Source organism: Cantharellus anzutake (assembly GCF_015039405.1).
Source record: "Cantharellus anzutake strain C23 chromosome Unknown EI90scaffold_5, whole genome shotgun sequence".
Classification (NCBI taxonomy): Eukaryota; Fungi; Basidiomycota; class Agaricomycetes; order Cantharellales; family Hydnaceae; genus Cantharellus; species Cantharellus anzutake.
The window spans coordinates 1,206,488-1,233,892 of NW_024066955.1; the positions used below are offsets into that span (position 1 = coordinate 1,206,488).

Sequence of the window (27,405 nt, forward strand, 5' to 3'; positions counted from 1 at the left end):
ATATGCAAGACTCAACGTTAATTGAGTTACTTAGATCACAATCGAACAATGCACCGGCTGCATTGAACGCTCAGGTCCGGTTATGGATTGATCATCCCCCCAACCCCCGTATTAGTTGTCGGCACTGACGTACGTGACTTCAAGTCAGCAACCCAGCAACGAATTATGTAATTAAAGCTGGCAAGCGCTTGTGGCACAATAGCTAGGCCTGCCTTCGCTGCCTTTATATTATATAATGTGTCCAATGATGAAAAGAAGGAAAGAAGTTTTATAGTTTCGTGTGTACTGTGAAGGGAAAAAAAGAAAGAAAAAAGTACGATATATAAGTGCACTCGCGCGCGCGGCCACCATGAACAGCTAGTTTGGGCATTTAACGTGGATCTAAAAGAACTAGATTCCCCACAAACGAGTTTTTTTTGTTTTTTGTTTTTGTTTTTGTTTTTTTTGCCATGTGCTTATGTAGAACCGTGAATCGGGAAATACCGCGGGGAAACCACTGGCGCTACTACTGTAAGTGGTTGAACTAGTATAGTACCGATCACACGATTTAGACTGCTCATGCCATATGTGACTTATGTCCGACCGGAATCGAACCCCCGCTCCGTATATATACGGGATCGACCTCCGTTGTAACTACATATGTGCCATTACTGTACGTGCTTACTTGAAATAAACGCTCACTCGACAAATACAACCCTGTTAATCTTAATCCCAACCCCCCTTGTAACTAGTCGGACTTTGTTGTACGCCGAGGTTCACGCGGTAAGTCGATGATGCAATGATGTCAGTTCTACTAGTAGTATTTTTTCACAAGGTCGTCAATAAGAAGGAAGGAATTAATGGACTCTATATACGTTGTCACGTTCGCTATAGACAGCCCCTAAAGCCATATAAGCGCTCTCTGGCCAGTGAGCGCTTGTTTATATTCAAAGCGATTACCAATGATTTTATTTTTTCAAAAACGAACTTGATAATGAACCGGAACAGTAGAGCCGGGGAGGGGCGCTTGCCTCTGGACGTTCCCGTACGTGGTACTCTGGCATCCGGCAAAGTACGGTAGCGCAACGGCCATGCACGGAACGCCCCCCGCTCGCTCTAATATTGATATTTGTTGTATTTAATCGCCTTTCCACTTTGCCCGCCACACTACTACAATATAATTTTATATCCACACACGCACACGCACACACACACGTTTCCCCCCCTTGAATCCCGAGTATGTAGTTAGTAAGCAGACATGTATCGCGATTTATCGGCGCGCGGCAATGGGGCCGGGGGTGGAAGGACTAGACCATTAATTGATATATATCAGCTGGTCTCACTTGCATTCCTGAACGTTCGACCGATCGATCGATGATATGTAAAAGAAAAACAATACATACATATATATCCTTCTTCGGATCGTCCTGGTGCTCGTGAAGGGCACGTATAAGTGGTAATGTAATGTTGTACCTGTAAATAAGTAATCGAAAGATGAATGGTTACCCACTTCACGTACATATATTGACATAGTTCTTCCGGTAAGTACGGCTGCGCTTTTTACTGCGTATCCATATAATCAATATACAATATATATGTACGATGCATATGCATAATATCTTCCCCTCCCCCCCGACTGGCGAGATAACATCAGCCAGTCAGTCATGGATGGTTAGTAGTCACGTCTCGCTTCGATCAGTGATTAATATATGATCTCGATCGGAGGGTCAGGTTCAGGCCTCTGTCAAGTTGTCTTGTTGCATATCGAGTTGAATGGGGATTTTGATCGCGTTGTAGTAGGTAATTGAATCGTTGCGGGCGGGGGGATTCATTCGTAATAAAGATGTTCAGGGCTTTGAAAGTTTTTTTGGGGGGACGACGTGGGAGACGGTGTGAGCCCGCGCCAACAGTGGTGTATGTAAGATAGAACAAAGATCAATAATAATTTCACGTCAAACTCAGACGGGTTTTGTGGAGAACTGCATGCACGTGAATCAATATTACAACGGATCGATATATCGTGCGTTAGCTGACACGTTTGTAAGTACGTATGTAGGTATGTTTACGTGTATGTAACGAGAGCGCGCGAGAATGAGACAACGAGCGGTCATGTCATAGCTACAACAACTAATACCAAATCTCGGACCCGATGATCGAAAGACCCCCCGATCGAACGGTGTTCTGTCTACGCAATGTGTACGTACTAGTTCAAGTTGTTATCCATGTATGGGGTCAATGCATATACTATATATATAAATATATATAAATATATACAAACATATGATGTGTGGGGGCGTTGATCAGTTGAGGAAGCGAAAAGAAGAATGGAAGCTTTGCAGGATCGAAAACGAACCTGTGGGTTGGGGGGGTTGGGGGTTCTGTATAATAGCCACATTATACATGTATCGATCGATCGAGAGGGTTTCGGTTTCCATTCTTAAGTAAAAGGGGGGGGGGGGGAAGTTAAGAAATATATACAGGGGGTGGCGGCGGCGTAACCAGGACTAGTAGTAGGGCGGTTCTTTGCGGTGTATTTCCTTTTGTTTTTATATGTATTGCTAGACTTAACAATGTAATATATCCACATATAGGATCCCCCCCCCCCCTTGCACGGATCCGAAGTACTTTATCTACATTTGTGTGCTTTGACAAGCAAAAAAAGAACAAAAATGATAATCCATGTTCAGGTACTGCCGGCCGGCCGGCCAGCAAGGCCCCCTCTGCCGAGCCTTTCGGATGAGCCTATAGCACTTTACATTACGTTCTTCCTGTCCTTGCACGCGAGTTGAAGCTGAGTGTGAGTGAGCGCAATTGGTTGTCCATAATAGTACAAGTTATCATATTGTGTGACGGAATGTTCTACGTGGGCCGAGAGAGAGAGAGAGAGAGAGAGAGAGGGGGGGGTAAGATCTGCGAAAGGCAACCGCGATGGGGGGAGGGGGCTTCTTTCCAAATCGACAAGTAAGGGCTAGAACTGCATTTGAGATGGCTATGTACTTGAGTAAGTAAAATAGATTAGCCGAACTGACTAGTCATTACTGTAGTAGGATTGAAAATCTTGTCGCAATCGTTTTACGCAAGCTTGAGTACGTAAGCGGCGGGCGAGAATATCAACGTTGGTGCAATACTTTACACATAGCAGATGAGTACATAACTAGTACGAGAGAAAAGGGGGGCTGGAGATAAACAACATAAACAACCCCGCCCACATTGAAGGGCGGGGGGTTGGGTTGGGGCGGTTATTGAACGGTTTGCTGTGGTAAATTCCGCCACCCAAGAAAGTTGTTTACTGTAACGCCGAGCTTCAAAAAAATGTGGACTTTGGTTGCACAAGAACGCCTAATTGAGGTAAAAAGGGGGTGTTACAGTGATTTACGGCGTGTGCGGTACCGATGTGTGTGTGACCGGGGGAGTTATATATATAAATATTCATGACACTGCAAGTGCTGGTTGCAATGTTTGTTTGTTGAGGGCATTTGGTGTTGGGGTGCCGGGTTTACTACCTTTTTTGATTCAACTTGAATCCAAGGTTTTGGGTTATGGTATGGCGGAGTTGTTATCTTAGTGGCCATGCCGTTATACCCCCCCTTCTCCCCCTTCCACATGCTACATGAGGCCCCAAGGCTAAGAGCTAGGCTAATTACATATGAAAGCGCAACAGCCGACTTTGTGTTCACGTTTGTTGTGGATGTGAAATTTGCAGATAGATGTTTCCATGTGGTTGTACGGTGTGTGATTGCAAGGCTGCGCAAACAGGGTCAAAGGTTTCTGGCTGGAATTTTCGCATATGAGTTTTTTGAAATTTGAGTCATCGCTGTGAGGGGGGAGAGTCAACTTGCTGGATTGACTTCCATGTGTAATGGGTGATGGAACGGTTATACGTAGAAGTTTTCGTTATTTTTTTTTTCTTGGCGCAGTGATAGGCGCGTTAAATGGATGTTCCCATATGGGTTTTTCCCTACGCACAGCTGTTGGGGGAGGGAGGGCAGAACCGTTTAGCCACCCGGAAAAGAATCGGGAGGAGGTTAGAGTGGGATGTTTTGCTGCATAAGTTCCACGTGTGTTGTTGTTTAAGCGCATGGGCCCCCTCCTCGCGCCCGCCGGCGCGGGCCCTTCTTGTCGTATTATATCGTTCGGTTCAACTGAGTCAATCGCGTAAGTTAGGAGGGTTTATGGTTTATCGGTACAACAAGTTCGCGTGCGCGCAAAAGTGCTCGGAGAGTGGCGGCCTCTTTTGTTTTGTTTTTGTTTTTGTTTTTTTTTTTTGGCGTGTTGGTCGTTTGCGATCTTTTTTTTTTTTTGTTGATTTGATCAACACGGTCTAAGCGTTATGTAGTTGGGCGTTACAAGTAAATGTTAGCGAGTTTGATACTACTACTAGTAACATTTGAGTTAAGTAGTTAGCTTAGCGAATTGGATTTTTATGGATAACACACATGTATCATAATCGTATCGTATCGTATTCGTGTGTCTGTTCTTGTTCTGTTCATCATGTTGGTTTCAAGGGTAAGGACAACTTGCTATGCAATACACTCACGAAGGAACAATACTATGTACCCATGCGCGATGATCACTCAGTAGGGGGAGATTGTTCGCTTGCGGCAAGGGGTGACGGCAAAGCAACGAGCATAGCCCCGGACCACGCGATCGTTCCCCCCAACTCAAAAGGCCTGGCGTTTTTTTTTTTGTGGTGGCCCTGAAAAGAGTCTAATGGGTGTTCCATTGGTATTAGGGTCGATTGAATTGATCTGTCATCTGATCCGGTTGGCAATCGGGAAAACGAACAGATTCGGCGTGCAAGGCGCGGTTATGTATGTCCATAGTCAGTGTGTTGCTGGGTTGCTGGACTTTCCTTTCCGTTTTTTTTTTTTCTTTCTTGGCAGCTATTCTTGTGTTTGTTTGTTTGTTTGTTCGTCGTTGAGGACATAGCCTTTGGGGTGGAGGGTGGAAGGGGGAAGGCTCTGTTGAGAGATGAAAATACAAGGAGCTGTGAACGGAAAGGTTGATCATGATAGTCGTTAGGTACCGAGGAAAGATATTAAGAGAGGGTAGATCGGACAGTGCAGCTTTCCGTGATCGTTACTGGGAATGGACCTAGGGGTGGTTGGGATGAATTGCATATTACTATTGATGGAGGGGTCAGGTTTTGTATTGAGTGGAAAGCGCCGAAGAAGGGAGGGAAGGGAAATATGGTAGCGGCGTCGGAGTTGGATGATCGGAAGGGAAGCACAGCTTACGGGGAAGACAAGTAATTGGGTCAGGGAAAACAAAAAATGAGGGACAAGTGTGTGTGTGTGTGTGCATGTGTGTGTGCATGTGTGAAGGGGTTGGGTGGGAGAATGAAAGGTGGATTTGTTGGGTCCCTTGGTTGGATTGTCAAGTGGTTTATCGTATATATATATGGCAGTGTGACCGGGTTCGTCTGGCAGTACTGGTTACTGGTGATAACAGAGCTGAACGAATTTGGAAAGAGAAGGAGGGAACCGCCGATCAGCTGAGGCTGTGGATGTGGGATGACTTGCTTTTTTTAAAATTCTTCTTCTCAACATTTCCTGTTTCGTTCGCAACTCTTCCTCTAGATCAAGGGACTTCGTTACGCTATCAAAAGGGGGGGGTTAATTTAGAACAACCAACAGTCCCCCCCACAAATGGCTCCATGGCGGGATAAGGGGGATATCTGCTCGTGCGTGTTTACTTACATATGAGATTAAAAAGACCCACATATATTCCCACTAGTTGGAGAGAAAAGTCACAAGGTCCAGTACCATATATATATATATATATATACGCCGGAAACATGCGACCAAGAGCAAGCGAAGCAGAGCCAGCAGATCCCGATCGTCCGATCACAACTAATGAACGATTCAACTCGATCACCCAATTTTAAAAAAATACCTTTTCTATTTTTTCATTTGTTGACTGTTATTTTGGCATTTCTTTCCCAAGTCCCGTTTATGGGACACCTATCTCAATTTCAATATTCATATTCAATTCAACCCTTGGCCTATTTTACTTGTGCCAAACCTTGCACCTTTTCCGTCCTTTCGCTTTTCAACTACCACCACCACCACCCACCAACCACCCACCCAATCATCGTCTCTCTCTGTCTATCCTCTCTTTTCTCTCTATCTATCCCTCTATCTATCTACACCCAAAGATCTTCGCCAGTAGTGATCTAACACAACCGTTCTATCTTCACGTTCTACCTTTTTACCCAAAGTATACCAGAGGGGTTGCTCAACCTCCCCCCCCTCTTTTTCCTCGAAAAAAAGGATGACTTGTACCATCCCGCCTCTCGGTCAGACTCGATGCTGTACGTTCTCCTCCCTTCTTCCACTACCACCCGTACCTCTACCTCCATCGAGCGCTTACACAGTACATGATACTCACCACCATTTCATTTCATTATACGATTCCATTCTCTTGCTCTTGTTCAAAATAACATCAACAACACCATTGCAAACCCCCTCCTCCCGCCCGCCTGGCAAAATTATACACGCGCTTCCCTTCGTCTCAACGACTTGCACTATTCCCGGCTGCCAATAAAAACAAAAAACAAAATATGCGCGATGAAAAAATGATACTGGGGGTTGTTTTGTTTACTTGTTCGTCTGTCGCCCTCGACGAAAATCTGGGATCGGACTTGCCAATTGACATGAAATCGACCATTCGCTCCAAAACTTTGGTTGTCTGTGTGTGTGGTTGCATCTGTGCGCTGTGCGTCTGTATAATGTGGTAATGTGGTCATTGTTGTCCTTGGGGTGGGGTGGGGACAAATTACAACCCGGTCTCATACGTGGTTGCACTTCTACGTTGAACCCCCCCCCACACGCAAAACTGTTGAATGTTATGGTATGTATGGGTGGGTGATGCGGAATGCCCGATCCGTTGAAACCTGTCATCCGGGTTCCTCCCCCGTCCTTCCTCGGAATTCTCCCAAAAACGGTCACCGTCAACACACACACACACACACATACACCACAAAAAACGGCCAACCTAAAACCAAACACTTTATACATGTAACCATCGTATAAAACCTTACTAATGTCTAATATCGAACTGACCACCCAAAACCAAAACTAACAATGTTCAACCGCCCAAATTCTTTTTTTCTTTTTTTTTTCTTTCCTTTTCACCGATCTATACATATATAGACTGGGCTCTCCTGAACGCAAACCTCCAAATGCTCTTCATAGATCCCGTCCTGGAATCCCACCTAAAAGATCAAGCTAAAGATTTCATCGGATCTTCGCTTCTCGACTGGGTTCATCCAGACGAGAGGCAAAATGCATCTGTGGATCTGTTCGATGTAGTGGAGAAGCAGGCCGTTCATGGGACCGTTACGCGGTAAGTTTGTCTGGAAGCCCAAATTTTTAATTATTTTTATTTTCGTGTGTGTGTGTGGGGTGGCTGGATGAACTGATTGATAATGTTACTTTTTCTTTTTCTTTGCTTCCCCCCCCTCCGGTCTGATGATGGCTTTCCAACAAACTTTGGAAAATTCTGTTTCTCTTGGGTCTTGGGCTGGATATTTGTGGACCTCTTTTGAATCCTCCGCTCCCCCCCCCCCTGGTGCCGGCGCCGTGACCGGCCCTCCTCCGGATCTATTGGGCTCTCGGGACTTCGTGTCGTGTCGTTTCGTGGTTGTGATTTTTGGAAACCCACGGGCACGGCGGACCGCTCCGCTTCTGTCGGCTACCTCTTATGTGTGTTTGATTGGCGCTTGTGATGCTCGTTTCAACTTACTGGGCAAATAATCTCGAACTCAAACAAACTCGTATACCTTTATGCCACACATACTGCCGCAATTGGGATTTTGGAATCCTCCCCCCTTGATTTGCCGGTGGACTCTTCTCCTGTCGTCTATCATATTCTCGCCTATCCTCGCTTCCTTGCTCAATCCTTTCTGCTCTGCTGTTCTTCCCTCGCACATGAACACACACATACATATACACACACACCGCCCAAAAACAACAAAACAAACAAAACAAAAATAGAATAAAACTCGTCCGAGCGTCGCAGATCCGTGTGGAATTAGGCTCCCCCATCAAAGATACGTTCCCACATGCCCGGCAGGTTGGATACGATGATCTGTACATACCGTGTGATGTGGCGGTAAATTGGGTTGGGGAGAATTTGGTTCTTTGTTTTATGCATGCTGTTATTGGTGAGTTTTTTTTTTTTTTTGGCGTAAAAAAAATGGCCATTCTTTCCTCTCTTTCTGACGTTTTGAGGTTTTTTTTTTTTTTGTCATGGGCATATTATATATGTGAAACTTGATTTTTTGGGGATTTCACTTTTTTTTTTGTTTTCTGCTGTTGTGCGACATTGGATCGTTCCTCTTTCTCTCTCTCTTCTCTTTGGACCTTGGTTATTTGGACTCTTAATAAGACGTCTCCCCTGCAAGGGATAATGATGAGAGGCACAAGAGCCACTGGACGAATTGGTGTGGGTCCGTTCCGCTCGATAAGGAGGTGTGTGTCTCCTTTATTTTTTTTAGTTTATTTGTCTTCTTTGTGAGCAAATTGCTGATCCTCCTTCCTTCTTTTTGAACTTTTTGAATGGCGCAACGAATCAACGAATTCCCCCCCCCCCCTCCCTTTCCCCCGATGCCAACGGACTTCTTTTCAAACCAAACTTTTGGGATGGGATTCAACGATGTGGGATTTTCTTTTCAAAAACAAACTAACTGATTTCACGCGCGGTACAAAAAAAAAAACACAGCATGTATCCCTGCTGCATGAGCGTCTCTTCAAGGCCGATCACTATTGCCCGCCACACCCTCAGTTCCCTTACCCACCTCACCTTGCGTCATCACCCAATTTGTCACCCAATCCAAATCCCCATTCTTCATCGTCTTCATCTTCATCAGCGTACGGATACACATCGCCAAAGAGGATATTTCAAGTATTACAAAATACGTCTCAACCTAGCGGTGGGAGGAAGCTGTTATTTGGCTGGCCCGATGAGGGCTATCAGCCTAGTGATTTCGGCAAGTTGGCGCAAGATGTGGAGTTGACCCCTCAGAAGAACGAGTCTTCAAGAGGCGGAGGGGATTACGATGATGGAGTGAGCAGTAACGGGAGTTATACTTTGGGGAACCGTGATTCGTCCAGTGATCATGTCCCTCAACAACAGGCTCGGACGTCGTGCACGCGTCGATACGCTTCTTTGCAGACGATTCAAACGGGAGGGATGAACAAGACGGTCGAAAGTATATTCATACCCCATGGGGGGGTGATATTTACGTGTCATGTAGTTGTGGAGGAGAAACCGATTGTGGTGCCAAGTCGGTTTGGGATGGGGATGGGAGTTTATTTGCCCCCTGCCAACATTACGGTTCAACCACCTCCCATTCATAACCCTCCTATTGTTCCTCACCATCCTTCCATCACGACGACGATTACCACAGCTCAGAATCATCATAATCATATGGCTCTGTCACCGATGGGGACGGGGGTAGGGACAGGGGTTTATCATGGAGCTGGGTCAGATGATGTGGCGGTGGGGTATAGGAACCAACAACATCATCACCATCAAGGTTCATCGTATCCTTCGCAACACTTAAATCCCCACTCGTATCAGAACTCTCATCGACATCATTCGTCGTTAGTTATGGAAGAACAACCCCCGTATCCGTATACGAGCGTTGCGCCTGCTTCTACGCTTTTGTCTCCCGTTCAGGATCAGTATCCTTTATCTACGTCACCGTCTATATCTTTCTCGAATTCGACTGCTGGTGCGGGTTCCGTGACGAGGACAGGAAGACAGCATCATCGGAACAACAATGGAGGAGGGACGGTCGATTGGACGAGTAAGGCTCAAGGGAGGATCGCTAGGGCTGAGTACGATATTCATCCCTATCCACCGCGGGGGACAGGATTTAGCCCTTCCACTACGTTGAGTGGGGGAGGGAGAGGACCCTCATCTCCTGGCGGATCGAGTTCGACTTCGAGTTCGTCGAAGGAAGGGAGGGGAAGTGCGTCTCCTGGGGGTGGGAGGAGAAAGATGGGATTACCCTCTTTGAGATATTCTTGGAGCGTCGATGGGGCGACCAAAGGTGCGAGTTGTGTGTTTCTTGGATCGGAAAAATTCTTTCTCTTCTGATCCATTTCCATTTTTTGTTTTTTGTTTTTCGGGGACAGGTGGTATTGTCGGGAATGGTCATGCTCATTCTCACAATACGAGGAGGAATAGTAGTACGGGCATTGGCGGAGGCGCTACTGCATATGGACAAAGTCACTCTGCTGGTGGAGGAGCGGGTGCGGGAATAACTACAGCAATGACTGGCACTACTACGACTACGACTACGATTACGTCTGCGAGTGTGAGTAGAGGTGGGAATCCTCCGAACGGGGTTATGCGGTGTGCGTTTTGTGGGACGACCAGTTCGCCTGAGTGGAGGAAAGGGACGACGGGGATCAAGAATTTATGTAATGCGTGAGTAGCGTGTGCATTCTTCTTCTTCCCTTCTTTCGCCCGCTTGGAGTTTGTTTCTTTTGTTTTCCGGTTCCGTGGAAGTGAGGGAGAAGGGGTGCGTATGTCCCACTAGTGGCGGAGTGAAATCACTTTTCCCTTTCTCCCGCCGCCGTTTCATTTTCGTCTCCATTAAGGTCGAGACTTCTCAACTTCCGATTGACCCGCCGAGTAAATCGAATGAATCTGGATTGTTATTAGTTTCTTTGTGCTTGGTTTGCCATTTCTTGATTAGTTTTTGATTCTTCTTTCACCAAGTTTTCCGTAAAGGTTCTAGTTCTCATCCCCTTCATTTAGGTGTGGTTTGCGGTACGCTCGCACAAAGCAAAAGGAAGAGGGATACATTCCTAGCCGGAGACGGCCTGCTAATAATTCACAAGTCATCACTGGCGCCGCTTCGGGATCTGCTGCAAGTGTGCTGAGCTCGGGTAGTGCCGGTGGGATGTCAGGTGGATCAAGTAAAGTTGCGAAACGGGCCGAGGGAATGACGCCGAGAGGGACGCTCGTTGAGCAAGAAGCTGCGAAGGCCTTTGAGGATGCTATTGCCAATGCGTCGGCTATTCCTGGTGTTGGCGTGGGCTTGAAAGTACCGATGGAGGAGGATATGGCGAAGAAGTCGGAATCGCTCGCAATTTCGCTTTTGTCGTCTGTTGGTGAAGGTCAAATTGGCAATGGAGGGAATGGGGTGGTGGGGGGAGAGGGGGGAGTGAGACTGCCGCCCATCTCGTTGCTGGAGACTAGTCGTGATAATTGACTCTTAAGCTTGTTTTCCATTTCTGTTCCGTATTCGTCCGTTTGCGACCGCGAGTTTTCGTTTGCTCGTTCTGATCCTTCGTTCTCGTCTCGACGATGAGGTAGCTATCTGTCGTCTCTGGGTGGTGGTCCGCATTGTTTATTCTTCGTGTTTCCGATACTGTCGCCTTCCAAGTCCCTGTCTTGTCCTCTTGGTTGTACTTCGGATTTCGCACAACCACTTGATCCTCCAGGTGGTGTGATGGTGCCCTCAATTCCCCGCGGCCCGATTGAAGGTTGCGCATTCACTGCTGGGTCCTCGGCTGCACTAGGCGTCGATCTTCGTCATAGATCTAGAGTTCGTCTCGGCCTCCTGTCATGTTCCGATGACATCTTGGCCGATTCTTGCACGGTGGGATCGACAGGGAACCAGGTGATTTGGGTTCCTTTATCCTGTTTATTCTCTTTTCGATTATTCTTTTCTTTGGTTCGGTCTGGTCTAGTCTTCTTTGCTCTCGGATACTTTGATGCACTCCGGGTTTAATGATATTCATCTTCGATTATTTTTTGTGAGTACTGTATCAGCGGACACTTGCCGTATTGTATTTTATCGTATCCATTACTCGTATCGTTGCCCTTGTGATAATGCGGCTGCTGCTTCCTGTGTATTACCGTGCCTGTTATCATTCTAGAATTATCCCATACCCCGTTCGGTCAGGTGTGTGGATTCCCGCCTCAGATAATGCATAGCATTTTTGTTGTTCAGGTCAACGCACCTGCTTGGCCGTTCTTTTCGATAGGTAATCGCCATATCGACGGACTAGTGGTTGTAGCGGAGGGCCATACTCACAAAGCGAGCCATGTGGGGTGTGTGCACATGGGAATGTTTAGAGCCGAAGCTTGAGCTGCACGCGCCCCGCGAGGTGTTTCAGATCCCGCTGGCACTGGCTGTGTAATGAAAATGGGATCGCTTATGCCGTAGACATTTTGCACATGCATCGTGCGGGGGGATTCTCTCGCCATCATAATGAATGGCGCTCGATAGATGGCTGCCTTTCTTTTTGTCGTTTGGACCTTGGCTAGTTTTAGTTGTAATTGTGCCACTTTGGTCTGGTGTTGCGTAATGTGTATGGCTCATGCTTGCGCAACGTTATTGGGCACAGCTTTTACAAATGTGACAGGACTGTTAGGGGCTGGCTCGGCTATTTGGGGTCTGTATCCAGTTATCCAGTGTGTGGTGCTATCGCCGGAAGGAGTGCTCCCAAGAGCAACTCGTTTTCTTATCTGCGAATTCCAATTAGGGGATATAAAGGCATGTGGAGCGATTGCGGGAAAGTGTGCACCAGAGTTTTGGTACTTGCACTAAGACTGAGGAGGTGAGGCTTCGTGTGGAGGCTTCCAGAGATCATCTCCTCCGTGGGTTGCTGCTGATTGCAGCTTCGCACCAGATTCATGTCGGTCTTCTGGTTGCCAGAGCTATCGAAGCTTCGAGTTAGTGTCTTGGCAGTGGCCCCTGAATCCTATTGACTGACTGACTTCTTTTGAGGCGATGATCTTCGGCTAACACTTTGGATTGTTCAAGTCCCAAAAAACGGTTCATAGTGATTCCCCCTATCACGAAGCCGAGCACCGACGCACACCAGAGTACAGTAACAGGGGCCCGTGTTGTATAGGAAGTAGTATCATATGCATATGCACTTGTTTGCATTAGAGGGTGCGTTTGATGAGGTTCGCAATTTTTCAGAATCCAGTACAGCGGAATTGATCCGACCAAGCATTGCATCAAGCGGTTTGTCGTAGCTGTCGCGGTGCAGCACTGCAGCCGCACCTCCGGGTGCCAATGCTTGGTGTGACCATCATTTCGCTCTCGGACACAGAGTACGGCGTTGGTGCTTGCTCATCCCGGTCAATACATGTAGAACCAATCGACACAAGTGAATCTGTCCCACACCTGCGCTCAGGCTGGCCCTCAGGGACGGCAACACATGTTTCCTTTGGATTGATCAAATGCGGTTCAGAACAAATTATCCGTGAATGAGACAGGAAACTCTGCCGAAAGCTTTCCATTCGGCCATGCTCACGTCAGAGCCAGTCTCACCCCTGGCTGTGTAAGACAGGCCGTTGAAGGGATTTCCCCAAAAGGGTCCAGAAGCTCGTGGCCGTGGCTGTGCAGATCATTTCCCACGTCAAAGCTGACCCCCCTGAGACAACCTAGAGGCTGGTCACCTGCCTAGAGACAACCGGTCCTCCCTTTGGGCATTCGGAGACTACATGCACTGCTCGCAGCATTAGGGGGGCATTAGGCAAGTGGCCTACTGCTCAAGGAGCTGCCACGATCTGTGTCGCCACCAGCTTACCTAATGGCTCGCCAGATTCACCACTGCTCACCTCGAGACCACTTTGCGCGTGGGCCGACTTGGGCTAGTGTGTACCCCCACCGTGCCTACCTGCCAGCTTGGCGAATGGGCTCATTAGGGTCTCCTGATAGGGCCGGAACTCAGCTTGACGGCGAAGAGTTTCAGATTCATGACGAGCTGACAGACGTGGTGGCCATTGGCCTGTAAGCCACTTCTTTGGGACGCGTGGCTATGGGTGGCTTATGTTATCTTGGTCGTTCAAGAGCCTGGTAGCGCCAAGTTGGGCCCTTTCGTTGGTTATGTCGGGAGCGCACTGCGGTCGCAGCCCTCATCCACAGAACTGATACCAAAGATCAATTAAGCGCGGAGTCTAGCGGTTCTCGCCAATGTCTTGGTCTGACTCGATTTTCCAATACAGAGCTCCTTGTTTCCGCCGCAGTGACCAGCCTGTACGCTAAGGCTGAAGCGCCAAAGCGTGTAGAAGACACATCAGCATTTCTTGGGTCAGCCCCCAGTGCCTCAACCCCTGCTGGACTATCTTACACGCGACCTGGGAATACCAAGTCTACTTGTGACCCTGATCCATGTGTCCCTTCTTTTGACGCTGGTTCGTGGATTCGATCTCTCTGTACCTGACCTCTGCCGTATTGCTGACCGAGAATGGTGTGGTTGCGCTTCTCCGCGGAGTGGCGACACTCACTCATTCTACCCCCAACCAACCCAGCTTCGAATGTCATCCTTGGCCTAACAGGGGCCGGGGATCTGAATCTTGCGCCGCAATTTGGTGTGTTGTTAGATCATGAATCGCGATTAACCCCGTTCCATTGCAGTTTCTCATTTTCGTGAAGATTATCCTGAATCCATCCGGACTCCGCTACATTATCTAAGGGGAATCTGGCCAATCAGGAAAGAAGGGAACGGTAAATGATTTTATCCTGCAGAACTGGCTCAAGACGCGCAGGACCTTGGCAGTCATTTTTGTTCTTTGAAATATACCTTTCTCAATCATCGTGTAGTAGACCATTGTGGATTTCAGCCTTGTCCTTTAAAGGCAATGCAATGTGTCTTGTGAATGACCATTGGCCGTGCATGGGAACTCGTAGCTAGATTATTCAGGGATCGATTGCAACCCGTTTCGGCAAACTCGTATCAAATGTTAGAACAAAGGATGATCCCGCGGGCCGTTCTCAGCCGTGCAAGTTCCTATCGCTAATATTCAAATCCTCGGAGTGCGAGGACCATTGGGAATTCCTATGACTTTAGATTGGCAGAAGTGCCTTCGGTTGTGACGCCTGCTGGTCTGACCGGTCAGCGCCAGGAGTAGGCTCCACTCCCCTCATGGATATTGATGCCTCTTGACTAAGAATATGGCGGTTGTACTCTCGATAGGGCTCGGGCTGCAGAGCCCTGGTACCCATTTTCGGTAAATTGAACGTGGAGCCCCAATTGTGAAGTGACGGCAACCGATGCGGCTCATCTTGAAGAACGATTCGGATCTCCCCGTTTGGGTCCTTGTGTTGTGGAGAATCTGGAGATGCGGCAGTTCATTTGATACATAACTGGCCCATCTTTTCTGCTTTAGCGTTTGGCACTACCAGGGAAGGGGGATTCCCTGTAAAGGTCCCACACCTCTGGACATGCGGGTCAGGAGCTGCCACTGTCCAAGACCGCGAGGTGTGGCTTCATATCGCTGCCTCACCCTTCATGGCTGTTTCGCGTGGGATCTCTGGGTTTCAAGAGGTGAATCGTCGCACTTCAGCGCTGGCTCTTCATCCCCCACTAGGGAATACCACCAAAATGGAGGAATGAGATTGAGAACCGACTTTTTGTTATTCCTCGGTGATTATGTAGGCAATATCTGGAACAGGTGGCGCTTCGAGCCATCATCAATCGATGCCCTTGTAGCAAGCCAGAATACCCGTATGTGGCTAGTACGATAAAACCCGAAACTGCTGCGGCCTCGCCTAACTTCTATGCTACCGATACCAACAATAATGATTGCGCCGCCAGGCAAGTCCAGAAGACGGGGATCAAATCAATACTTCTCATTGGATTCTGATTGACAATCCGCTCCACCAAATGCAAATTCTTGCATAAAATCTAGTACGGGATAGCTTTACTCATGTTGAACGTTGCATTGCGTGATAATGGGTGGAAAGACTAGTGGCAGGAGATGTGGGATTGTCTTATACTGCTTGTTCAATGATGGGTTATTATAAGCAGGACTTCAGCGTGAAATGTTTGTAGTGTCCTATTGCCCATGGTAGTCATCATTAAGGAACATCATGATTCATGAGGTGTTTGAACCGGGACCGATTAAGCGCTCACACCTCGATACTTACCTTTTCGGGACGCGGCGTTCATATCTGCTTCCGAACACCCAAATAGATTTTCCAGATGAGTGCACCACGGTTGTTCACGTTTTCCCTGCATATCCCGGGCGTGCCACCTCCAAGCGAGGTTTTACATCCTGAAGATGGGTCGTCCACTCCCTTGCACAGCCTCATGAAGGAGACGACGGCCAAAAACATCTACAGTTCGATATGCATTCCTATTGCGAATGACATATGGAAACATCGTTGGAAGGAAATGTGTCTTGTTGAGCATGGAATGAGCTCGGAAGGTAGGAAGGACTCGGAGCTTCAGCGAGTTGCGGAAAAATGGCGCGCCGGCCATTCAGGAGGATTCCGGAAGAACGAAGTGAACATAACGCGTCTTGGTGAGTGTCAACATTATCTGTGTTCATATTGAAGTTGTGACTTCCTTGCTGTTGTTTCAGAGGAAGCTGAAGGAACCATTGGGATGGCTGCGGATTGGCTGGAGCTTGACTCTCCCGATGCATGGGTGCGCTACGATTCAGAATTAGTCCGTGGAGCCATGCTGCCTCTTTGTTTTTGCGTTCACAGCTCACCTTGGCCAACAGGCGTTAAAGCAAGAGATTTCCCAGGCATCATATTTGGGGATTCATACAGTCATCTTGCCACCGCCAAGGAATCGAGCTCACGTCACTGACTACGCTCGTGCAGTAAATGCTTGTTTGATCGCAGCTACAGGAGGGAGTCTTTACACCCACTTATCCATTCGTATACCCGTATATGTCCCGTCGATCACCCCTCTTGGAAATAATTCTCCCTGTTTGCAAGCTACCTCGCTTCCCTCCGCTAGTTCGTTGAATTCATTCGGATCTATACCTGGTCCTTCAATTCCAGACGCGGATCTAAATGCTACATGGGAGATGTGGGATACAATAAGAACCATCTGTGACTACAGCCCAAGACTATCGCTGAGTGTGTGTTTTCTGGGACCATTGACCCACTCACTAGTCAACTGACGTGCATACATAGCTCTAGATCTTACTGCTCCTCTCCCAGCGTCCGCTGAACCATGGATGGGGAGATGGTCTGCAGAACCAGCGCGCTTCATTTTTCTTCCGGCCTCGACGTTTGTTCCCAATTCCACCGGGTATCCTGTCCTGACTAAACCGACGCAGGAATTCTTCAGGAGTATGGCTTCTGTGAGTCGAAAGAAATATGCATTGCAGCCATGGCCATGGCTTGAATGATGCTGTTTGGGTAGCACCGACCGACTGTCATCCTTTCTAACACAACGGCGTCTCTTCACGTTAAGGGGGGCCCGCAGGCGTACCCTCAGTACATTCGGCATCTTGAGAAATCAAGCTCAATGTATAAAGCATTGGAGAGTCCAGACAGTGTGGAGTCTTTTGCTCAAGGCTATCAGGACTACTTACAGGCGCCTCTGCAGGTGACGTTGAAACTTACGACGTCTGATGAACTATTTGGTTCATAGTACTTTATCTGATAGCCTCTCATGGATAATCTACAATCATTCACCTATGAGACTTTTGAGAAGGATCCTGTCAAATATCGCCAGTATGAAGAGGTAAGCATAGAGGTTCTGTGCTTGATTTGGGGATTTACAATACACTCCAGGCTGTTTACCAGGCGCTTATCGATCGTCCGGAGGATTCGCTCATGTAAGATTTGTGGTTTTCGTGGCCCCCCGGCGTGCTGAATCACCTCTTCAGAGTCATTTGTGTGGCAGGAGCAGGACGCGGAGGCATTGTTTCTAGATGCCTGGAGGCGATCAAGCGATCGGGGCGGAATTGTCGTCTATACGCTCTTGAGAAGAATCCCGCCGCGTCCATAACGTGAGCAGCAGAGGACGCCATCTTAATTTCCCGCAATCCTGACTTGGGACGTAGTCTGCAGGAGAGAAAGGATGAGGAGTGGGGGGATGCTGTTTCTCTAGTTTTTGGGGATATGAGAACGGTTCAGCTTCCAGAACCCGTAGATATACTCGTCAGCGAGTTGCTTGGTTCTTTTGGAGATAACGAACTGAGTCCCGAGTGCTTGGACGGCGCTATGCGCTTTCTGAAATGTGAGCATTCTATTATCTCGTGCGAGCTCCTGTTCATTGTCGATGCGCAGCGGATGGCATTTCCATCCCAGCCTCTTATTCGTCTTTCCTCGCGCCCATCTCATCATCCAAGTTATGGAATGATGTTGCCGGCGTCGGAAAAGATCGCAAGATCGCGGAGACTCCTTACGTTGTCATGTTCCAGTCCGTGAACATTCTTAGTGGAGGGACCCAGAGCGAGAAGTTTCAGGAAGCTTGGGAATTTGTCCATCCCAGAAGTGATGTGCTCACAGATGCGATCGGTAACAGAGCTTTCCTTCTTCTGGCGTATGTTCCTGACTTGCCCGCCCGAAGGGTTGCCGGTCACGAATACACATAATGTCCGCTCCGCGCACCTCACTTTCCATATTCCCTACGCTGGCATATTGCACGGGTTAGCTGGGTACTTCGAGACAGTGCTATATGACGAAGTGTGCCTAAGCATTCACCCGGAACGAATGGAGACCATCTGTCCAAACATGCTAAGCTGGTTTCCGATGTTTTTTCCATTCAAAGTGCAGTGATAACGATTCTTCCTCGTATCTGCTGTCTGACAATCATCTCTCTTGGGTAGGAGCCTCTTTACCTGCCTGATAACTCGGAACTGGAAGTTTCCATCTGGAGGCTGACAACTAAACAAAAAGTATGGTACGAATGGTCAGCAGAGGCATTCCTTAACATTCTATCTGGGAATGGCGTGAATCGGCGTCTGTCGACGCCATTGAGCTCCCCTATTCGAACGTCACCATCAGTAAACTCATCTCTACACGGGGTGGATGCGGCGGATTCTGATGAGGCGAGGTCTGTGCTAAGGGTAAAAATTGGTCAGACAACATTGCACAATGCTGGGGGGCAGAGCAGTTGGGTGGGGCTCTGAGTGAGGATGGGAACACCTCTGCTGTATGTAAACGTGTAGTTTTGGTGCTTGATCTCTGGATCTATTGACATGCATGAATACGAAAGAAGCGGGATGGGAGCTGCCAATTACTGTTGCTTTCTTTTGTCCTAGTCAATGTTGATGCTGCTGACGTCACACGGACTCTTGACGTGTGTTTGGTACCATCGTCGCGCCAACAGTTGGTGATCACTCCTTACGCCATTCCTGCCACGCCTCTGGTTCAAGGCAACTCTCTCTCTCTCTTTACGCGCATAGAAGTTGTACTGTAGGGTTAAAGGTTAACACTGGCTTCCAGACGCGTCGATCGCGTTCTTTCCTATTGATCTTCCACGGCCCTTTAACTCTGGCACTCGAGCACAATCCTGCACTCACTACACCTATCACTCTTACAATAGACCTTAGTCATAGGTAACTGGATTACTCTAATAGATGTGGGTGCTCTTTCTCAATCTCAACCCTCCCAGAACACACAATGTCTGGCATTCTCCTCAAGTTGTCTATAATTTCATTTCGTCTCCTCTTTCTTCAGGCGCACGCGTCTACACTTGCGAATGGAAAAGCACTCAGTGGATCATCTCACAAATACTCTCTCAACTCTCCAGTTTCCTCACAGTTCTATCCTGGCAACAAGGCGATAAGTCCTTTTATCGTATCTAATTACTCGACTCTGCCGCCTGGTCTATGGCTTCCACCCTCTTGGTCGTTTAGCATTGGTCTTGATTGGGGTACCTTCCAGGTTGATGGCGGCACAGCGGATGTTATCTATGCTGGGAAACTCAGCAACGCTTCGGGATTGCCGTCGTGGTTGACCTTCAACAAAGACTCGATAACTTTCGATGGTACGACTCCAGACACCAAGTACCCATTTACTCTGGAGCTTGTACTAGACGCGTATGACGAGTGGCGCCACTGCATCGGGAATCAAACATTCAATTTTACAGTCGCAAAGCACGAGTTGTCATCAGTAGTCCCTGTCTTGCCTGCGTTGAAAGTGGTGCCAGGGAGTCATTTCGAATTTGACCTCAAGGAAATAGTAGCTCCTTATATTCGCCTTGATGGGAAACAACTCGCGCAGTTGGATGCCCAGAAGCTTAAGTTCGATCTGGTCACCGCGCCATCTGGATTGCATCTTCAGAACTGTTCAATTGGCGGTATCGGGCCTTCTTCTCCTTCTCAAGTGATCATCGGGATCAGCTCGCCAGAGTTTACTTATGCCTCTCAACACTCGTTAGACATATCGCTTCCGATTTCCATTGACACTTCAGGCTCATACTTCACGACACCGCAGATCCCCTCGATTTCTGTTCCTTTGGGAAAGCCCTTCTCGTTTCCCTTTGTGCCATATCTCTCGAATCTCACTTCTTGGGGGAAAGACGTAAAGCTTGAGGCTTCTTATCAACCGGAAAACTCTTCTTCGTGGCTCACTTTCAGCACCTCCCCACCTGCTATTCACGGCGACGTCCCGAGCCACGGCGGCGCAACGCATGTGAATGTTACTTTGAAAGCAATGAATCCCAACTCGAATGCAGTGTCGACAACGTCCCTCCACGTTTCATTCGTGGCGTCGCCTTCAGCTCACCCTGGCGCCGCAGCATCTCCGGGTCCCCAGACAAACGTGAAGCGCGTCAAGATGGCGGTAGGTCTGACCCTAGGCATTGTCGGAGGGTTCATTCTTCTTTGCTGTCTCATGGCCATTATTCGACGCTCGGTGGGAGAACAAGCGCAGGAAGGGAAAATTCTTCCTGGGTCGCGGAGCAAGTTAAAGGAGTACGTCATCGATCATCTTCAGGATGGGCCATATGGCGGGCTCGAGAAAGAAAGGGAGCATAAGCCTGCCAACGACAAACAGCTCCTTCCTGCTGCATACGTGAGCGACCTTGACACTGATCCGGAGTTCACCTCGGGAAAGCGGCCTGAGGCAGCCCAAACTTCCCCTCCCCGCCCTCCTGAGACCAAAAAGTCTCCCACCATGTTGAAGCGTGACTTCTTTAAACCTGCCTCTCATCACCCTTCCCGTGGAAACGTGCTGGGTTTTCCAGCTGCCTTCCGAAAAGTGTCCCCATCTTCCATAAAGAGTGCCATCCAAGACAAGTTTAGTTCTTTGAAGAGACAGAGGCCCACATTGCCTCTTATATCTCGACCTCTGCCTTTTACTCTGAAGCGAGTTCCGCCTCAACGGGCCCCATCCAACCCCAACACGAGGCGCTCTCTCTCAAGCCGTAGTAACGACAGTCATAATCATGCTCAACCCGGATCCTCTCAGAGTGGGGCACAATGGGATTCTCAGCTGGCACTCCATAATGCTTTGGATTCTGACAGATCCTTCGAGGGCGTTGTTTCTTTGCCCTCGAGGGGACACACAAACAATGAAGAAGGCATTGTTGGCATGAACTCACATGTGTTTATCAAGAAGGAGCGCTTCTCCCTGGAGTTTCCTGGAATTGCGAACACTGTTTCTCACTCCAACCTCCCGTATGAGCGTTCTTCTCCTCGCGGATTCTCCCGGTCCGTCTCTGATTATGAGCGCACTGATGGGATGGAGCTGCGCCCCGACATATCCGAAGAAGCAGTTGTTTCGCGCGCCATTTCTGTAAAAGTGGACAGGAACAGCGGCCCCACTGCGAGAAGATACAGCTCTGCTGCTGCTGCGTTTGAAGATACAAAGCGTAACACCCCGACCAGCTCTGATCAATTGCTTGTTTCTCATCTTTTTGGGTATTCGACTGGCGAACTTACATTTTCCACGTCTGCACCAAGCATTACCCGTCCAGGTCCAGCCGTTGTTAAGACCAAGACCCATCTTCGGGAAACTCCCGCTCCCGAGAATGGCGTGAGGAAGGTATCCAACAAAGTGGATGTACAGAGTCGAGTTAACGCGGGCCCCAGCGATCTGGCGAGATCATCCCAGGCGCTACTCTATGGAGAAGATTCCTGGACGAAGTATTGACGCATCACACTGATGATTTGTCGGTGACTTTCACTGTTGTACGTGCGTATTCGTTCAAAATCCTTTCCCACCTCAAACCAGCGTTTTGTCCTGACAGTGCTGTTCTGCCCGTCTGCGAAGCACGTATATAGATTTGTGTCCTTCCTTTAATGTGCGACCCAAGAGGTCTAATATGCTATAGCTCATATACAGTGTGCGGCCTATAGCCTATTACTTGGTACCTACAGTCATGATCAATTACGCAAGTCAACAACATGCTTTTGCTGACATAAGCCGAATTAAACCCGTTAACTCCACCATCACTCTAGTTGCTTGGCTTGCTCTTTCTCGCCGTCCAGCATCGACTTCGTCGAAACCTCGACATTACGCTCTTTCCGACTCAGCTGAAACATATTGACTACCAAACTCTTTTCGACGACACCCATTTGACAACTAGAAACTATGTTACAACCCTCTTCTTTTCTCCTCATCTTGTTTTCGTTCTCTGCCTTCGTGTTCGCCGCTCCTATTAGTAAGCGCGGACAGACGTACAGTGGACAAGCTACGTATTATGCTGCTGGCTTGGTGAGGATTTCGTTAGAGAAGTCCCAGCATTTGATGTGGCTTATGGTTCTTTCATCGGCAGGGTGCATGCGGCATTCGGAACACGGGTAATGATTTCGTACGTCTTTCTTTGAGCCCCTCGCCTCTCTGTCTCACTGCGTCTGCATCCAGATCGTGGCCTTAAATACTGGCGTATGTGTAATACTCTATGGTGACGATTTTTGATTTCTAATGGCATTGATCAGCAATGGGACGGCCGCTCCCAGTAAGTGTCCCACTGAAATTCTAATGTCAATTGTCTTGACTTGGAGTCCTTTCAGTTGTTTCAAGATGATTACCATCTCACAGTAAGTCTTGGGCGAGCCTGACCTCTCTGGCGACGGACCTGATCATCATTACAGTGGAGGGCGGACACATCAAGCTCAGATAACTGACGAGGTTCGTTGCAGCCGATGCTCAACTTAACGCATTCACGCATCTCACTTTTCCAATCCAATCCCACCAGTGTCCCACATGTGGTACGTTTGACGTGGTTTTACACAGCAACTTTCTCACATCCCCTACAGGATATGGTGCATTAGATCTCAGTGAAAGTTTATTCTCAAGCTTTGAGGACACTAGTGCGGGCGTGTTTCAGATGACATGGTGGTATAACGACAATCCCCCAAATAACAATCCTTCGCCAACCCCTTCTCCGAAGCCCCACACTACAAGTAAAGCACCTGCACCAACACCCACCACTACGACGACACGAACGCCCACTCCCACTCCTACCACCACTTCAACGAGCTCCAGACAGAGGTCCACCAGTACCACTGCATCGAGCACAGGATCGCGGTCCAGGAGTATTCATACATCCACAACTCCAACCAGCACCTCTAGCTCAACTTCAGCACCAGCACCCACCCCTTCGAATGAAACAGACGGCAACATTCAGGCAGTTTATAACGTTCTCCTTTCACTCGGCAAGTTGGTTGGGGTTGCCGCTGGTCAAGCATAAAATCTTACGTATAAGAGCTGGGACGAGCGGTGTCTCTCTTAGTGAACTATACACCTTTCTTTTACTCAATTGGCTTTACATCATGGATCAAAGACCAATGTCCTGTCCTTACTCTACATCTTCATACCCATACTGAGTGTTCTGCGTCATATCTATTGGTCCTCCGGGGTTACTATCGTCTTATTCTCGCCTAGCAGCACTTATCGTTGAACGATAGCCTCCTTTCCTAATGAAATTATTTATATTGGATCATTCCCTGCGCGGACATCAAACGCACACAAGGGTGCAACAAATCCCCTTCCTACTATGTTGCGGAACTGCCCTTTCTCGAGTAGATCCCTTTCAGCCGACTGATAGCCACCTGTGCGATCGTAAAGCTTGATATAAACCTCATCACAATAATAGAACAACAACGTACATTGTAGTGAGGCATATACGGCTGCAGTTGAGACTCGGTAACTGAGATGCATTCTATATCTTGTAAATGATGGGCTGCCTTCATCGCGTTCCGGAAAACAAACCACTGCCAAGCAAATAACTACATCAGTCGAGCAACCAGCCACAGCAGCAACGAAAACATGCCTCTCTTTCCTCGACTAAAGTCCAAGCTTTGCCTTGTTTTCCAGCACGGGCTGTGCGACCCACACGATGCAGATACTTTTCCGCATCCATTGTTGCGTCATAGCTCACAACGTGGGGGACATCCGGGATGTCAATCCCTCTAGAAAGCAAATCAGAACACACGAGGCTAAACGCATTCCAGCGACGCCTGTGTGAGCGACTCATCGGAGACTGATTAGAAGTGGGAAAACACACATCCCGCTCTCGCCACGCTTGAACTCCTTTAGCGCTTTCCTTCTCTGCGAGGTGTTTAATTCAGCTGAGATGGCTTGGACAGTTATAGGCATCGGAGAGTCGTCTCGCGATGACGCGAATGATTCCTCAAAGAACTCAATGAGATTGGCCAATCGCGACGTCGATTCAGCTGAATTGGTGAATACGAGTGCTTTTCGGACGTTGCATTCATGCACGAGATATAAGAGGAAAAGCGGCTTTTGTGCTAAGTCGCAGACAGTATAGTGTTCCTGGAAAGTCAAAGTCACTGGCCAATTCGTTAAAAAAATTGGTTACTGGCACGAAACTAACCTTGAGCGTAGGCGGAAATTGGAGCGTATAAGGCTCATCCGCCGAAGCTCCCGCTGAGGTATCTAAATTATTACGGCTATTAACGATGACATACTGGGGATCATGGAGCTTGAGAGCTGCCAGCTTGCTGGGGTTCGCAATCATGGTAGCAGAAAACAGCAGTTTTTGACATGAAGTGCGTTTATCTTCCGTAACTTCGGTGCAAGCACCACCGAGCGAAGACGCTACGAGCCAAGCCGGCGAGAGAGGATCAGGTATCGGGAAAGGATCGATGTATGAGCCTTCACCCGAGATACTTCCGGTAGCTGATGGGTTGACAGTTGGTTGAAGAGGAGGTTGGAGTGCAGCAAGCATATTAGGAAGGAAATTGTTAGTAGAATCATCTAAAAGTCGATCCGCCTCATCGATTACCTGGAAGTGGATCCCAAGTGTCAGTAGCACCATCCATATTCGCCGATACCAACTTACTAGGTAACGAAGGTGTTGCAATGTGAAATTTGGTGTGTTGCTCAACAGATCCAAAAGACGTCCAGGAGTGCATACAAGTACGTCCACCATGCTCTGACCACCGCGGAGTCTACCTCGAAAGATTGAGATCTCCACCATGCTGAAATTTCGAAACGTACGACTGAGGGGATCCCCCAACGATGTTCTCCTGGTCATGGGCTAATGATGTCTCACCTGAAGCCACCCGAATCTGAGTAGTTAACTATTATCAATTCCGTTACGTCAATTGTGAAGTGGATTGGACTTGCCTTCAACGGTTTCCCGCCTATCTTCAGGAAGGTCTGATAGATTTGATGTGCCAGCTCTCGTGTCGGCGCTATGACCAATGCGCGCAATCTTGTCACTATTCGTTTAGAAAGCAGCTTCGGGATCGATTACTAACTCGACGGCTTCTGCTCCCCAGCTCAAATCAGCATACCTCTATTATAGGCAGGGCATAAGCCAGAGTTTTTCCACTCCCAGTCGGAGCAGAGACACATAGGTCTCGGGGCGGGTTGTATGGAGCATACAGCGATCTTACCCCGCTCGACTTAGTGGGCAAAAGGTAAGACAAGACTGCCTTTTGTACTTGGGTAGACCCTTAGCGCGCCCATTTGAATATGAATGAATATAGTAACATACCTGCGAAAAGATGGCTTATACCCAGCTTAGCCAACTTTGCCCGCGTGCTCTCAGATAGACCTGAAGAATCTTCTGCGGCAGTGGGGTTTATAAGGAGGGTGTCTGACCAATCGACCCTCTTGGCCTCAACGACGGCCTGATCTAGGCCTTGACGAAGGAGAACAGAACGACTGGGAGCCAATGGCTTAATAGGTTTGGGAAATGCAGGGAAGGGCCGTTCATCCCGAATTCGTGCAGAAGCAGGAGGCTCTGGGGGATGTTCCTCATCCTTCTCGGGAGTGGGCACCTCGTCTAAAGCAGTGACATCTAGGTCCATTGGCAAGAGCTCTGTCTCCGAACCCAATCTCCGTTTTTTTGATATGTGACGGTCAGACTCTGATTCATTTGCAGAGCGAGCAAGGCTCTGGAGCAATATAGGCTCCCCGAAATTGATACCCTCATCCGAACCAGAGGGTATCAAGGCAGGCTCGGAAACTTGGATTTTATCTCTTCCCCTTAAAGGGGGCTGGTCACCTGCTTATGGATTTTAGCATCTGCGCTTTAGCGATTGCTTGACGGTGCAACGAGAGTTTGTACTTGTCCAGGACAGTGTGTTCCTTGGGGGACTTCTTAGATGCCTAAGAGCCTTGACATTAATAAGGATCAGACAGGCCATTATCCGCGAATGCGAACCTTGGGACCATCGCGTTTTGTGGCCACGGAACTGCGTGCCATTGAATTGATTAAAAATAGTCACGTTCATGTAGGACTTCCATTAATTTCTCGGCGCGCCAATCTTTGCTATCTCACCTCAATTTGATGCCAGCGTCTGTTTCAACTTCCCGAAAGAATCTATGGATTGCCGCTAGTGATGGCGATCTTGAGCGTGTAAAGGTAGAGTGACTGATCATTTTTTGATTGCGTTCACCAAGAAGAGCTTTCCTGCGCAGTTTTTTATCGAAGAACAGGGCGAGTCCATTTTTTTGTTTGGAATCCCTAGATTCTGAAGCCCATTTCCCCCAAGGTATGTCCCCCAACGACCCAGACCCAAATACATACACTCCCATGTCCGTCATCCTGCACGCGATAGCGCTCGTATACTCACTCGGACCTGCAGGCATGCTGCTGCTTCTTATGGCCGCTTAAACATTCTCGATTACCTGATTTCAAGGTGTGAAGAAGGATTCATCACAATAATGTGGGCAACCGATATGAATTCCGACCAATAGAGGGGGTGATGTCAATGTTACGGATGAGGATGGAGACACACCGCTTTATACGGTTGAAAGTGTCGAAGCTGCAAAATATCTCGTGGATCATGGAGCCCTTAGTGACAGGCGAAACAACGATGGAGTTTTGGTGGGTGTTAATCCTCTTCCAAGACTGTAAGTTCACCCCTGAGCTTGTATAGCCTGAAGAACATCTGGAGGAAGACTTTCCTGAAATAGCGGAGTATCTGAGAGGACTATCGAGGGAGCCGAGGGAGAACAGCCTAGTGCCACCGACCAAGTTTCCATCGCAAATGGCGACGGAACAAGCATCAGAGCGACTTACTCAACGGCTTATGGCGGATGTTGAGCAGATCATGGCACGCTCCGACTTGGATGGCACGGATATTGATGAAGTATTGCGGCAGGCAGTAGAACAAATTGTTATCGGCGGAATCGAAGAGGGTCACACGATGATGGAGGAACAGACAGAGGAGCTCACGCATGCTGAACCATCGAAGCGCCAACGGCGAGATGAGGGCGAGGACAAATAATTCTGGTTGGATTTACTTAAGCGCCTCATTCAATTGTTATCG

General features: G+C 48.3%; 9 protein-coding genes across 9 annotated transcripts; 8 read left to right on the forward strand and 1 right to left on the reverse strand.

Annotated features, from left to right (window-relative positions):
- The first annotated feature begins 5,040 nt into the window (after window positions 1-5,040).
- EI90DRAFT_3036292 (uncharacterized protein) lies at window positions 5,041-5,701 on the forward strand. The gene is made up of 3 exons (XM_039058695.1): window positions 5,041-5,103; window positions 5,217-5,577; window positions 5,679-5,701. Exon 2 carries the CDS (start codon window positions 5,253-5,255, stop codon window positions 5,475-5,477), a length of 225 nt encoding a protein of 74 aa, XP_038922000.1. The 5' UTR covers window positions 5,041-5,103; window positions 5,217-5,252; the 3' UTR covers window positions 5,478-5,577; window positions 5,679-5,701.
- Window positions 5,689-6,325, forward strand: EI90DRAFT_2091882 (uncharacterized protein). The gene has a single exon (XM_039052565.1). The coding sequence runs from the start codon at window positions 5,835-5,837 to the stop codon at window positions 6,156-6,158; it is 324 nt and encodes a 107-aa protein (XP_038922001.1). The 5' UTR covers window positions 5,689-5,834; the 3' UTR covers window positions 6,159-6,325.
- A 620-nt stretch (window positions 6,326-6,945) lies between these two features.
- Window positions 6,946-11,329, forward strand: EI90DRAFT_2091656 (uncharacterized protein). Its single transcript, XM_039052564.1, has 6 exons — window positions 6,946-7,326; window positions 7,977-8,146; window positions 8,371-8,453; window positions 8,704-10,039; window positions 10,125-10,419; window positions 10,753-11,329. The coding sequence occupies exons 1-6, from the start codon at window positions 7,163-7,165 to the stop codon at window positions 11,207-11,209; spliced, it is 2,505 nt and encodes an 834-aa protein (XP_038922002.1). The 5' UTR covers window positions 6,946-7,162; the 3' UTR covers window positions 11,210-11,329.
- Window positions 11,330-11,909: 580 nt separating this feature from the next.
- On the forward strand, window positions 11,910-12,977 carry EI90DRAFT_3036304 (uncharacterized protein). The gene is made up of 3 exons (XM_039058696.1): window positions 11,910-12,312; window positions 12,351-12,663; window positions 12,724-12,977. Exons 1-2 carry the CDS (start codon window positions 12,233-12,235, stop codon window positions 12,565-12,567), a joined length of 297 nt encoding a protein of 98 aa, XP_038922003.1. The 5' UTR covers window positions 11,910-12,232; the 3' UTR covers window positions 12,568-12,663; window positions 12,724-12,977.
- A 2,914-nt stretch (window positions 12,978-15,891) lies between these two features.
- EI90DRAFT_3285958 (PRMT5 arginine-N-methyltransferase-domain-containing protein) lies at window positions 15,892-18,939 on the forward strand. The gene is made up of 12 exons (XM_039066993.1): window positions 15,892-16,263; window positions 16,324-16,409; window positions 16,468-16,831; window positions 16,889-17,058; window positions 17,121-17,306; window positions 17,367-17,444; window positions 17,495-17,538; window positions 17,590-17,712; window positions 17,767-17,942; window positions 17,993-18,223; window positions 18,276-18,475; window positions 18,535-18,939. Exons 1-12 carry the CDS (start codon window positions 15,942-15,944, stop codon window positions 18,835-18,837), a joined length of 2,283 nt encoding a protein of 760 aa, XP_038922004.1. The 5' UTR covers window positions 15,892-15,941; the 3' UTR covers window positions 18,838-18,939.
- Window positions 18,940-20,176: 1,237 nt separating this feature from the next.
- Window positions 20,177-22,024, forward strand: EI90DRAFT_2092067 (uncharacterized protein). The gene is made up of 2 exons (XM_039052567.1): window positions 20,177-21,843; window positions 21,903-22,024. The coding sequence occupies exon 1, from the start codon at window positions 20,366-20,368 to the stop codon at window positions 21,803-21,805; it is 1,440 nt and encodes a 479-aa protein (XP_038922005.1). The 5' UTR covers window positions 20,177-20,365; the 3' UTR covers window positions 21,806-21,843; window positions 21,903-22,024.
- On the forward strand, window positions 22,003-23,757 carry EI90DRAFT_2092009 (RlpA-like double-psi beta-barrel-protein domain-containing protein-containing protein). The gene is made up of 8 exons (XM_039052566.1): window positions 22,003-22,369; window positions 22,431-22,466; window positions 22,520-22,540; window positions 22,594-22,613; window positions 22,669-22,695; window positions 22,750-22,786; window positions 22,854-22,866; window positions 22,915-23,757. The coding sequence occupies exons 1-8, from the start codon at window positions 22,247-22,249 to the stop codon at window positions 23,346-23,348; spliced, it is 711 nt and encodes a 236-aa protein (XP_038922006.1). The 5' UTR covers window positions 22,003-22,246; the 3' UTR covers window positions 23,349-23,757.
- EI90DRAFT_3036321 (P-loop containing nucleoside triphosphate hydrolase protein) lies at window positions 23,465-26,338 on the reverse strand (the record flags this gene model as incomplete). Its single annotated transcript, XM_039058697.1, is given in 12 exon segments — window positions 23,465-23,709; window positions 23,767-23,871; window positions 23,931-24,096; window positions 24,165-24,433; window positions 24,495-24,905; window positions 24,963-25,071; window positions 25,121-25,191; window positions 25,250-25,363; window positions 25,420-25,568; window positions 25,623-26,116; window positions 26,136-26,239; window positions 26,295-26,338. Coding segments are annotated over 12 exon segments (2,093 nt in total), but the record flags the coding sequence as incomplete, so codon positions are not given.
- An 82-nt stretch (window positions 26,339-26,420) lies between these two features.
- Window positions 26,421-27,363, forward strand: EI90DRAFT_2906570 (ankyrin repeat-containing domain protein; the record flags this gene model as incomplete). The annotated part of the gene is made up of 5 exons (XM_039054257.1): window positions 26,421-26,487; window positions 26,611-26,668; window positions 26,719-26,772; window positions 26,831-26,960; window positions 27,013-27,363. The coding sequence occupies 5 exons, from the start codon at window positions 26,421-26,423 to the stop codon at window positions 27,361-27,363; spliced, it is 660 nt and encodes a 219-aa protein (XP_038922008.1).
- Between the last annotated feature and the right edge of the window lie 42 nt (window positions 27,364-27,405).

Coding starts and splice junctions, on each gene's coding strand:
- EI90DRAFT_3285958 (XM_039066993.1), top strand. CDS start 15,942: ATGAGTGCACCACGGTTGTTCACGTTTTCCCTGCATATCCCGGGCGTG. Junction 16,410..16,467: donor TGCGCTACGATTCAGAATTA/GTCCGTGGAGCC, acceptor CTTGGCCAACAG/GCGTTAAAGCAAGAGATTTC. Junction 17,943..17,992: donor CGCTATGCGCTTTCTGAAAT/GTGAGCATTCTA, acceptor GTCGATGCGCAG/CGGATGGCATTTCCATCCCA.
- EI90DRAFT_2091656 (XM_039052564.1), top strand. CDS start 7,163: ATGCTCTTCATAGATCCCGTCCTGGAATCCCACCTAAAAGATCAAGCT. Junction 7,327..7,976: donor GTTCATGGGACCGTTACGCG/GTAAGTTTGTCT, acceptor AAACAAAAATAG/AATAAAACTCGTCCGAGCGT. Junction 8,454..8,703: donor CCGTTCCGCTCGATAAGGAG/GTGTGTGTCTCC, acceptor AAAAAAACACAG/CATGTATCCCTGCTGCATGA.
- EI90DRAFT_2092009 (XM_039052566.1), top strand. CDS start 22,247: ATGTTACAACCCTCTTCTTTTCTCCTCATCTTGTTTTCGTTCTCTGCC. Junction 22,467..22,519: donor GGAACACGGGTAATGATTTC/GTACGTCTTTCT, acceptor GTCTGCATCCAG/ATCGTGGCCTTAAATACTGG. Junction 22,541..22,593: donor TCGTGGCCTTAAATACTGGC/GTATGTGTAATA, acceptor GGCATTGATCAG/CAATGGGACGGCCGCTCCCA.
- EI90DRAFT_2092067 (XM_039052567.1), top strand. CDS start 20,366: ATGAATCCCAACTCGAATGCAGTGTCGACAACGTCCCTCCACGTTTCA.
- EI90DRAFT_2091882 (XM_039052565.1), top strand. CDS start 5,835: ATGAACGATTCAACTCGATCACCCAATTTTAAAAAAATACCTTTTCTA.
- EI90DRAFT_3036292 (XM_039058695.1), top strand. CDS start 5,253: ATGAGGGACAAGTGTGTGTGTGTGTGTGCATGTGTGTGTGCATGTGTG.
- EI90DRAFT_3036304 (XM_039058696.1), top strand. CDS start 12,233: ATGGCTGCCTTTCTTTTTGTCGTTTGGACCTTGGCTAGTTTTAGTTGT. Junction 12,313..12,350: donor TTGGTCTGGTGTTGCGTAAT/GTGTATGGCTCA, acceptor TATTGGGCACAG/CTTTTACAAATGTGACAGGA.